This window comes from Pelodiscus sinensis, chromosome 5 (genome assembly GCF_052426305.1).
Source record: "Pelodiscus sinensis isolate ZL-2025 chromosome 5, ASM5242630v1, whole genome shotgun sequence".
NCBI lineage: Eukaryota > Metazoa > Chordata > Testudines > Trionychidae > Pelodiscus > Pelodiscus sinensis.
Genome location: NC_143056.1, coordinates 133019951 through 133032064, shown reverse-complemented (window position 1 = coordinate 133032064; position 12114 = coordinate 133019951). Strand labels below are relative to the sequence as shown.

The following is a 12114-nucleotide window of genomic DNA, read 5'->3' as shown; positions in this document are numbered from 1 at the left end:
ATCTCTTTAACACAGTACAGATGCAATGTTGAAGAGCAAAAACAGTTGAATTCCATTCCCCACCCATTGCATTGTTCATGATCAGACTGTTATTACTGTGAATTTATTTGTAATCAAACAAGGTCTCCTAGCCCCAACTGAGACCAAGACTTCACGAAGCCCTGCCAGAGCAAAATGACCGGATGAACCTATTTCCCAAGTGTGAACATAAAACATATATGTAACATGCTTTGCAAGCATGAAGCCCTTGGTATTGGGAAAGAAAAGAAGGAAATCAAATCTTTCCCCCTCTTCTCTATATTGAGACTGATTTCATTATACACTTGAAAGTATGACTTGTGTGATTTCTTTTTTAAAGACAAACACAGGTTGTTGTTGACTCTCTTTGGCTGTGTCTAGACTACATGCCTCTGTCGTCAGAGGCATGTAGATTAGACGCATAGGCAAAGTCAAATGAAGCCGCGATTTAAATGATCGCGGCTTCATTTAAATTTACATGGCTGCCGCGCTGAGCCGACAAACAGCTGATCAGCTGTTTGTCAGCTCAGCGGGCTAGTCTGGACGCTCCCCTGCCGACATCAAAGCCCTTTGTCGGCAGCCCCGTTATTCCTCATGGGATGAGGCTTTTAGCCCAGCAGATTCATCTCCTCCTATTGATGAGCAAGAAGTTACCCACAAATACAGTTTGGATGGTATTTAGCTCCACTTCTCCTTGACTTCTTTACCATCTCCTAAAAGGCCAATTGGTGTCTTGCATATTGGTATTAGTTATTCGCTCCCCCGAAGCAAAAACTGAGGAAAAGGAAGTTATTATTACACTAGCTTAGTCGCTTTTCATGTTCTGTAATTCAAAAATATTGGAAATCTTCCCAGATCTTTAAGGTGCCTCCATTAAAACAGGCCATCTCTAGACTCCTAGCACTGGTAGAACTTTAAAAAGAGAAAATCAGGAATATATCGAGTGGACTTGGGAATGACTGAATGTACCCACTTTCTAGAAGAGTTCCATGAATGTCTTGACATTCTTGAATTGAGAAGATTACCCTGCTCTGGGGCATCCCTCTTTGTATCAAGGAAATTAGATGAACTAGACAAGAGCATAATGGGGAGTTAAACATCATTCTGTGTGGCTCTCTTGCTGTTGGAATGAGTGAGGAATATATCTGAGTCCTTTACTAGTATTAGGACAATTAGAACCTAGAAAAGGAAGCCAACATATTTTTTGCACAGGCAAAAGGCCAATTGATGACTGGGCCAGGTGTCAACAAACTCATATATCACCCATGCATAAGAGTCCATTCTTGAGCAGAAAGAAGAGTGTGGTGAGAAATCAACATATTGACAAAGAACCAGCTGGGGTTTTCTATCCTCTCAGCCTTTAACTCCTGAACCTCAGCTAGAGAGGACTCTTTTGAAAGACAAGCGACTACAAGAGAAGCCAAATGCCCTGAAGTTACACTTCTCTCTGCTCAAGACCTTAACACCATTGACAGGAAATGGAAAAGCTCATTGGACTGGGGGAGGGTTGTGGTTGAAAGGCATCCAGCCAGTAAGATGTTAAAAGGAGGTGGCAAAAGAAATCTCTGCTTTGAATTCATGTCGCTTGTTAAGTTAATTAGTTGCATTTTACTTTTTATTTCTTTATAGCCACATTTGACTCTTATGCCTCATGACTTGTAAACACTTTCATACCTTTTTAAAGCCAATACATGTATTCTATTGTTTTACCTAAGCCAATGTCTTTCTCTATGGCAATGTTTGGGAACCTCAGCTTGAGAACATGGTTTGTGTATATCATTTAATAAAAGGGCAGACTTTATATGAGCTGGTGTTGTCCAGGAGGGTGCTGAACAGTACCAGACACTCATTCCATTCAGCCTCACTAGGGCTTATGACCTAGCACAGGGGTGAGGAAACTTTTTTGGGTCGAGGACTGTTGACTCACAGAAAAATCAGTCGGAGGCTGCCCACAAGTAAGAAGCCAAAAACAAACCAAAAAAAGTCCCCAAAACAAAAAGAAACCCCTCACTGTTGTGGCCCAGACTGAGAAGCAGAGAGACCCTCCCCACGTTCCCCTCACACGGCAGAGCCGGGGGGCGGGGCAGTCTAGTAGATGTTCTGTGCTCCAGCCCCATAGTGGGGCAGCAGGTGGACTGGAGCACCAGTAGAGGTTCCCCAATATTGGAGGGGTCCTGAGCCTCAGGGGACAGATCCAGGCAAGCTGGGGAGCTGCATGTGGCCTTTGGGCCTGAGGTTTCCCACCCTGACCTAGAGGTTTGTGCTCTGTGCTGTCAGGTTGAAAAGCAGCAGGGGATTCTCTCATTCATGAAGCCGCCAAAGGTGGAAACCAGATCCTTAGGTGTGAGTTGTTTATATAGCCAGGGGCAGACTGTGAGCCTAGGCAAACTAGGCAGTTGCCTAGGACGCCGCTGGCCCGGGCATCCGATGATGACATCACGGCCATCGATGGCCATGCACGCGGGGGCGCCGATCGTGCCTTCCGCCTGGGGCGCCAGCTGCCGCAGCTGGCCTCGGGCCACTCCTGTATATAGTCCTGATGCCTAGACCAAAGCCTCAAACTGGGATTAATCCAGGTTAAAAGGGGGAGGGGGGAGGGATGAAAACCTGTGGAGAAACATTTATACAATTGCTGCAGAATTGACAATGTGAAATAGGCACAGTAGCACCCAGCATTTACAGTCCACAGCTCTCAGAGAACTTTCCAGTGGAGCGTTAATTTCATATCATCCCTTTTCAGAACAGAGTTCCTGAGATACCAGGGGTTTAAAGGATTTACCCAAAATTCTTCCGCCATCAAGGAGCAGTGTTGAGAGCAGAAATCTCATGTCATGAGAACCTGAAATCTCATGTCAGGTTCTCATTCTGTTACACTGGATATATTTGGAGATGGCATGAGTCTGAGCTAGGCTACTGCTAGGTTAACTCTACTGGCATTCTAGGTATGCCTTTGTAATTAAACAGTGTGATTGAGAGAATACCACCTATGGTATGAGAGAATACCACCTATGGTACGTGGACTAATGTTGGGAAATTATTTTTCAAGAGGTGACTAAGAAATAAAGCGAAATACGTTCCCTTCATTCTAGTACCATCTTAAAAAGACCTCAGAGGAGATACAGCACTCCAGACCAGCAGATGCTCTGGCCCTCTGTGTTCCATTCCCACAAGGAAAGCCATAGCAACAACATTCATTGCATCACATTAATTGCATGACAACATTAACAGCTTTGCACAGCTGTTCTCCTGGGAGCAAAGATCCTCCGTGGAGTAAAACTCAAAGCCAACAAAGCTAAATTTCACCTTGTGTTTACTAAGTAAGAAGCTCCAAAGGTGTTCTGGATAATGTTGGCATTGTTAGCAAACAGGGAAATTTCTACCCTTAACCTCATTTTAGAATTTTCACCAGGTCTTGCTTCCATCTTCCTTAATTCATTGTAAGTGCAGGGAGCAAACACAAAGGCTACATCTACACTGGCATGATTTTCCAGAAATGCTTTTAACGGAAAATTTTTCCTCTAAAAGCATTTTCGGAAAAGCGCGTCTACATTGGCAGGACACTTTTACGGAAAAGCACTTTTTGCGGAAAAGCATCCATGGTCAATCTAGACGTGCTTTTCCGCACAAAAGCCCCGATTGCCATTTTCGCGATAAGGGCGTTTTTGCGGAAAACAGTACTATGCTGTCTACACTGGCCCTTTTGCGCAAAAGTCTTTCGGAAAAAGACTTTTGCCCGAACGGGAGCAGCATAGTATTTCCGGAAAATCACTGACGATCTTACATGAGATCGTCAGTGCTTTTCCGGAAATTCAAGCGGCCAGTGTAGACTGCTGGCAAATTTTTCCAGAAAAGCAGCTGCTTTTCCGGAAAAAGTGGCCAGTCTAGACATAGCCAAAGAGATATCACCAAGTCATGGGCAAGCTTGTTAGTTTCAGAGCCTTTTGGCCTTTGACTGAAATGCTGAGAGAAGCAATTTTCACTGTACTGAACGTATTTACCAATCGAGGGGAAAAAAAGAAACCTTTAGCAAGGGAGGAAGAAGAGAGACAGCAATGGGAGAGAACTGTAGCCTTATAAGGCAGGAGGCACTCTCCCAGCGATTCAAGGACTGTTTATACTAAAGCCACTACAATGACTTAGCAATGGAGTTGAACCAGCACTGTCGTGTAGATGCTTTCCAACATTGAGGAAGTGGGTTTTTCCATCGATATAGTTAATCCACTTCTCTGAGAGGCAGCAGCTAGGACAATGGAAGAATTACATGGAGGGTTAATACAACCAAACTGTCTCATTCACAGTGTGAAAAGTTTTTCAGCCTTGTGTGATGGAGCTTGGTTGATCTGTTTAAGCAAAAACGAGGCCTCAGTGAAGCTACCGATGGAAAAGACAGATTTGGGAAATCTTGTCTCTCTGCCAGGGCAATAGAATCCCCTTTAATTCTGTTTGTTCAGGCTCATTGGGAATAGTCCAGCTTCCCAATAGAGGTTATTCTCAGATCCAGGCTCTATGTGCATGTAGTGGGCACTGTGTGTGTGTGAGGCGGGGGGAGACAGAGGAAATGAATTTTGAGTATTCACGGAAAAGGCCAATTGATGATTGAGCCAGATGTCAACAAACTCATATATCACCCATGCCCCGATCAGTGGATATCCCTTCTCCCGATCAGTGTTCAGGCAGGTGCCCCCCAATGTTGGCCTCCTTGCTATAAATCAGACCTGGCCAACAGAAACTCAACGAGCTCGTGCAGAGATCTGGGCCAAGCTGTGGGCACTGAGGGACAAAATGTTCCATTGACATACCTGGTGTTTCAGACGGAGAAACCAGACTCCTCAAACAGAAGCTCTTTATGTAGGAGAGGACAACCTGGAGCCTAGTGTTTAGTTAAAAGGTGTGTGGCTATGGGCAATCAAGTGGCTTGGGTGGGGTAGGTGAGAAATTCTCACCTTTTTTTTCCAGATACCCCCTCCCCCAATGATCCATGGTCCAGCTGTGCTATAACAACTGTTCTTCTGCATGTAAACGTCAGAGCTGGCGTTAGAGGGTAGCAAGCAGGGAAATTTACCAAAGTTGCATGCCACACCACTGTTTCAGGCATGGCTGGGGGGCTTTGGGTCTCTGGGCTTCAGCTCCATGGGGCAGGACTTCAACTTTCTGTCCTGTGCTTAGCCAACCCTTGGAAACCTGCCTGTGGCCACCCCCGGTTTGAGAACCATGGTACTGTAGATATGACGACTGCACTCTGATAGGCTCTGCGTGATGTGCCGAAAAGCGATGTCCCAAAGTGATCATGGCCCTCATAAAACTCATTCTTCATGCTGCCATTTTGAACTGACACTTTATTTACAGCACACAACCTCATCTGTGCTATTTTGCTCTTGGTGGCGTTCTTCACTCCATGCCCTCTAGCGTTAAGGGTATTGGTACAAATGGTTCCCTATCAGACTGTGTCTCCCCACTGTGGTGCCTCCTGCTGGTTGTATTGGGAATTAGCTCAAGGTGGCTTGAGTGTACTGCATTTGATTGCTGTCTCAGCCATTTTTCTCTGGACTATCTCCAACATGTGTCTCAGGACAGGCATCACTCCCTGAGAGAAGGGTGTCTGCTTTAGTACAGTGATTTCTGGCTCTGCTCCTCATTCTGCTCTCCCTCTTCTGGGAGTATCAGAAGACTTGAGTGACCTAGGTCTAGCCTCTTTCTGCAGGGGCAAGCTGAAATCTGTGTAGGCCATGCTCCTATGGGACAGGTGCATTGAACGAGGAAAGGGAGGGGATCCCTGCCAGCGTGCCCTGTAAGCTGCCTGCATGTGCAGCCACCCAGGCGAGATTCAGGATCTGCCCAGCTGATTCCTACAGCCGCCCACAGCTGTCAGTATGTGTTTCTACTGGTGGTGCACATCCTCACATGCCAGGCGAAATTCATTCCGCACATGGATAGAAAAAATTAGAGGGAATATTGATGTGGCCCCACCCGCTACTCTGGATTCTGAGCCAGGGATCCTCTTGTGGAAGCCTTCTTGGGCCCTCTTTCACTCCTCTAGGCCAATTCCCCATGATCCTAGCTTCCTGCCAGCCCCTGTAGGAAGGCCAAAGTCTGGCAGGTATCAGGCTGAAGTTTCTTCTGCTGCAGCTTTCCTGAGGCTGCCTAGCTCTACTCTGTCCAAAGTTCTTCACCCTTGCTGGTCAGGGCCTTACTGATCTCACCTCAGTTCTATAGCCTTTTATAGGGCCTAGCTTGGCCCTGATTGGCTGAGAAATCTCTTCCTCCTGATTGGCTATGCTCCTGCTTGCTTCCTTTTAACCCTTTCCCTGCTGGAGTGGGGCAGCTATTCCACTACACAACCACTCCCTTAACAACACTCAAGGGGGTGCAGTTCCTATTGCCTCAACTTTTCCCTCAGCTGGGCCCATAGAGAATCTCTTTCCCTTTGCAGGCTCCCCATTTAACTAAACTGCTCTCAGTTTCCTGCATTGCTTTGGTGCAAGCAGAGCCTTCCCTGGGGTTTCATTTTTACCTCAGGGCGAATGTAAATTCCCACCCAGCAGCCAGCCAGGAACCCTTCTCCTTCCATTAGGTCATACTGTTACATACAAAGTCATATGTGGGGCCTGTAGATCAGCAGACCAGAGGTGGAAGTCTCCATACTAGCAGTAGACAATATTGGAGTCAGCCAATGCAACCAGGAGCTAGACTTTATCAGCTTTAACCCTTGCCTAGAGCTGGGAAACTACTAAGTGGTAAACAAGTTTGATCTCCGTTCCCAACCCCATGAGAACGTTGAGAGTGGCATTGGGCCAACTCGCGGACACTCGGTAAACATCTGTAGTATAACTAGTGTAGGGAGTCTCATGCCCAGTGAGTCTCACCAGGGACCTAAGCCTCAGAGGGTGCCCTGGATCCCCCATCTGGAGCCACGTCCACTGCAGCCTGGTGCGCGGTGACAGGAACAGGTGCAAGATGACAGGAACGGCTCTACCCGAAGACTGCAGGGTGCTGAAGGTCAGTTCATCCAGCCAGGAGTTATTTACACCAGCTAGGAATAGAAAAGTGAACTTTCTTTCTTTCTTTCTTTCTTTCTTTCTTTCTTTCTTTCTTTCTTTCTTTCTTTCTTTCTTTCTTTCTTTCTTTCTTTCTTTCTTTCTTTCTTTCTTTCTTTCTTTCTTTCTTTCTTTCTTTCTTTCTTTCTTTCTTTCTTTCTTTCTTTCTTTCTACCAATTCTTCTCTTTTGCAAACTATGATTTTGGGTATGTAGAGAAGTTCTAGGGTAGTTCTGCAAGAGGAGAGACCATCGTGTACCTTGGGGAATGTAGTTCCACCTTGGGAGTCACCAAATAGCATGGTGGGCTGAGATTTCTGAGGGACCCTCTGGTATTTCAAGAATTTGGTTTCCACAAACAGTCAAACAAAAAAGCTTTCTGCTGATCAACTCCGGTGGGGTCAAGCCAGAACTAAACTTATTCTAAGTAACTCTGATAGAAATTGCATCATTTAATGACACAGGAGCAAAGAGTGGGACAATTAATCCCCAGGCTATGAGTTACACTGAGGTTGGCTTTGGTTAACTAAGCACAGTAATGAGGTGTTGTGTCTCTCTGAGCTCAGCCATTCCCAGTTGTTTCAGGGAGCATCTCTCATAGGTCATAGATCGCAATATAAAACTTCCCAACAGCTCCAACGTGGCACTTCCTGTCGATGGGAAAAGGCCCCCACGTCGCTCTCCTCAGCAGGTATGTGTAAGTGCCCTGCACTACAAGCACCCACATACAGACACCATGATAATAAGCAGGCATTGAATTCAAGACCTCCAGCATTAAAATGTTCCATCCACTGCCTACCCCTTGAAATAACTGAATGACATCTTTGGTCGGAAAAAATAGGCAATTACACAGTCACTGAGGCCACTGCCTCTCATTCTGTATCTGGGTTTCTGTACCGACTAACATAAATGCCATTTTCACATTCCAGAATGATTAATTAGCTAAGCTAGCCAGTTTTGTCCCAAACAGATATACTGAGCCACAGAGCTCACCTGGCCTAGAGAGGGAAGACAGACTAACATTTGATTTCTCTTACCCCTTCTTGAGCTAAGCAATTATCACTTCTGTCTGAGAAAGTTTCACCCTGATTCTCCCACAGCAGAGTTATAAGTCACTGCTTCCTTCTTGGATCAATGTACAAGTGTTTGTGGGGGTGGGAGGGTGGCGGGGTATGACTGATCTGTGTATCCTTCATTGTGTACAGTGAGCGCATTGTATGGAACATCTGGAATGATCAGCTGTGAACATCTGGCTCTGTAGACTAGCCATTCCCCAATATATTTCTGGCACCCATTGAGAAACTGATCTTCATTTTTCTTCATTTTCATTACAGAGAAGGGGTAAGTTGTCTGAGACATCTGCCTCCCCACATCATGGTAGCTACCTGAACCAGGCTCAAAAAAGATGGAAGTGGGAAATCACTCGGTTCTGACTGAGTTCATTCTCTTAGGACTGACAGATCGTCCAGAGCTGCAAGTCCCCCTGTTTGTGTTGTTCCTACTGATTTATGTTATCACCCTGGTGGGGAATGGGGGGATGATCTTGTTAATCAAAATTGACCCCCGACTTCACACCCCCATGTACTTTTTCCTCAGGAGTTTGTCTATCTGTGATCTCTGCTATTCCTCTGTAATTGCCCCTAAGATGCTGCAGAATTTCTTAGCCGAGAGGAAAAGCATTTCCTACACTGCCTGTGCTGTGCAAATGTATTTCTTTGTCTGTTTTGGAGATATGGAGTGTGTCTTGCTGGCTGTGATGGCGTATGACCGTTATGTGGCCATCTGTAACCCATTACTCTATACAGTCACCATGTCCAGGCAGCGGTGTAACAAGCTGATGGCTGTGGTGTGTGCTGTGGGGTTGGCAGATGCAATGATACACACATGTGGTACATTTCAGCTGTCATTCTACTGCTCCAATATCATCAACCATTTCTTCTGTGATATTCCCCCGCTGCTGGCACTCTCCTGCTCTGACACCCTCATCAATGAGATTGTGATGTTTGGCTTCATTGGATGTGTTTTAGTAGGCAGTGTTGTGATTGTCCTCCTCTCCTATGTCTATATCATCTCCACAATCCTGCAGATCCGCTCTGCCGAGGGCCGGCGCAAAGCCTTCTCCACCTGCACTTGTCACCTGACGGCGGTGGTCCTGTTTCATGGCAGCCAACTCTTCATGTATTTACGTCCCCCCTCCAGCTATTCCATGGAAACAGACAAAATAGCCTCAGTATTTTACACTATGGTGATCCCCATGTTGAACCCCATCATCTACAGCCTGAGGAACAGAGAGGTGAAAGGTGCCCTGAGGAAAGCCATATATAAACCTCTCACTCATTCATAAATCTCTTTAACGCAGTACAGATGCAGTGGTAAAGAGCAAAAACAGTTGAATTCCATTTCCTGCCCATTGCAATGTCATTTTGAAGAGCCCAATGGTAAAAGTGTTCATGATCAGACTTATTATTGTGAAATTGTTTGTAATCCAACAAGGTCTCCTAGCCCCAACTGAGACCAAGACTTCACGAGGCTCCTGCCCCAGCAAAATGCAAGGATGAACCAATTTCATAAGATTGAGCATCAAATATATATGTAACCTACTTTGGAAGCATGGAGCCCTTTGTATTCGGAAAGAAAAGAAGAACGACAAATCTGTCCCCTTCTTCTTTGTATTGAGGCTGGTTTCATTATACACTTGAAAGCATGACGTGTGATTTCTTTCTTAAAGACAAATGCAGTTGTTTCTGGCTCTCTTTTTGCCCAGTCATTGGAGTCTCTGGGTTTCCCAAGAAGGTAATTGAGTCAAGTAGTAGGGGAAGCACAACCTGGTTTTCATTCTATCCTAAATATTGACACTGATGACTTTACTGGGTGTGTAAGAACAATGTTGCTTTGATGGCTTTTAGCCGACGAGATTCATTTCCTCCTAGTGATGAGCAAGAAGTTACCTACAGATACAGTTTGGATGGCATTTAGCTCCACTTCTCCTCTACTTCGTTACCATCTCCTAAAAGGCAGATTGGTGTCTTGCATATCAGTACCCCTTACTGGCTCCCCAGAAGCAAAAACGGAGGAAGAGAAAGATATTACTACGCTACCTTAGTTGCTTTTCATGTTCTGTAAATCAAAAATATTGGAAATCTTCCCAGATCTTTAAGTGCCGCCATTAAAATAGGTAATGTCTAGATTTCTAGCACTGGTGGAACTGTAGAAGAGAAAATCAGGAATATATCGAGTGGACTTGGGAATGACTGAATGTACTCACTTTCTAGAAGAGTTCCATGAATGCTTTGATATTCTTAAATAGAGAAGACCAACCTGCCCTGGGGTATCCCTCTTTGTATCAAGGAAATGAGATGAACTAGCCAAGATCGCAATGGGGAGTTAAAGATCATTCTGTGTGGCTTTCTTGCTGTTGGAATGATCTGAGGAATATATCTGAGTTCCTTGCGGATACTTCCATTGTGATTGTGTCTTATGACTAAACCAAGAGGTGTTTTGTGAACCTTCCTGTTACTCTGGTGTCTTGGTGCTTTATCGGATCACTGTAGCGATAGCCTCATATCCTTCCATGCATGAGGGTTAGAAAACTGGCCCTTTTTTATCTATTAGCAAGGGTAATGTTTCCAAGAGACGGCACTGAGCGTGTGCCTTACTTGTGCTACTCTACACTCAAGTGGATAAGGAGTAATATGGAAAGGGTCAGTTTTTTCTACAGTATAAATTGAACAGATAGAAAAATCACTAAATATTCATAGTGGATCAGCAGATTCACTATGGCTACGTCTAAACTACATTCCTTTTTCATAAAAGGGATGTAAATTAGACGTATCGCAATTGCTAATGAAGCAGGGATTTAAATCTCCCCCGCTTCATTAGCATAAACATGGCTGCCGCTTTTTTTTGGCACGGAGCTTTGCCAGAAAAAAGCGTCAGTCTAGATGCGGATCTTGCAGAAAATAAAGCCTTTTCTGAAAGATTCCTTATCCCTCTATGAACTAAGGGATAAGGGATCTTTCGGAAAAGGCTTTATTTTCCGCAAGATCCGCATCTAGACTGACGCTTTTTTCCGGCAAAGCTCCGTGCCGAAAAAAAACGGCAGCCATTTTTATGCTAATGAAGCGGGGGAGATTTAAATCCCCGCTTCATTAGCAATTGCGATACGTCTAATTTACATCCCTTTTACGAAAATGGGATGTAGTCTAGACGTAGCCCATGAGATGTTATTTTAGACTCTGAAGAACAGGGTTGTGAATGAGAAATGGATAGAATCCAGCAATTGATTGATGTTTGAGTAAAGGAGCAGTTTCAGAAATTGAAAAAGAAAGTCAGTTCAATCTGTGTGGGGGGTTGTAGTTGAGTCTCAGGGCAATGAAAGAGAATTGTGGGGTGGGATATCTTGAGGACCCCATGAGATTTGCAAGAGTTTGGTTTCCACCTCTCTTTTGTCGAACAGCCTTGCTCAGTACCTGGGTCAACTAAAAAGCTCAGGATGAAATATAGCCCCAACTTCATACACTGTAACTCTGGTAGAAATGGCATCATTTCATAACACAGGAGCAAAGAGTGAGACAATTACTCCTCAGGGTATGAGTTACACTAGGGAGGGCTTTGGTTCACTGAATGGATTAATTAGGTATTATTCCACTCTAAGCTCAGGTATTCCCTGTTGTTTCAGGAAGCATGTCCCATAGATCAAAGATCTCAGTATAAAACTTCCCAAAAACTCCAAACTGGCACTTTCTGTCAATGGGGAAACATGCCCACGTCTCTCTCTGCTGTCAGCAGGAAGTGCTATTCTCCTGCATCACTGCCATACGCAGACAGACTGGATGGTGTTTGGCAGGTACAGGTTTCAAGATCTCTAGCACTTAAAAAAAAACAACTCACCGCGACCGCTACCCCTCAAGTGAACAGAACAAGCTCTCTGCGTGAAAAAAAATAGGCTACGGCATAGTCACTGAATTTAGTGTCTTTCATAATGTGTCTGGGTTTTCATTCAGACCAAAGTAAATTAGATAGTCAGATGCATGGAAATTTAATTATTACAGCCTGCAAGCTTT

General features: G+C 44.9%; 1 protein-coding gene across 1 annotated transcript; it reads left to right on the top strand.

Annotated features, from left to right (window-relative positions):
• Window positions 1–8453: 8453 nt before the first annotated feature.
• Window positions 8454–9395, top strand: LOC102445203 (olfactory receptor 5AR1-like). The gene has a single exon (XM_006136527.4). The coding sequence runs from the start codon at window positions 8457–8459 to the stop codon at window positions 9393–9395; it is 939 nt and encodes a 312-aa protein (XP_006136589.4). The 5' UTR covers window positions 8454–8456.
• Window positions 9396–12114: the final 2719 nt, after the last annotated feature.

Bases quoted from the DNA above. Each gene is read 5' to 3' on its own strand.
- LOC102445203 (XM_006136527.4), top strand. From the start codon at position 8,457: ATGGAAGTGGGAAATCACTCGGTTCTGACTGAGTTCATTCTCTTAGGA.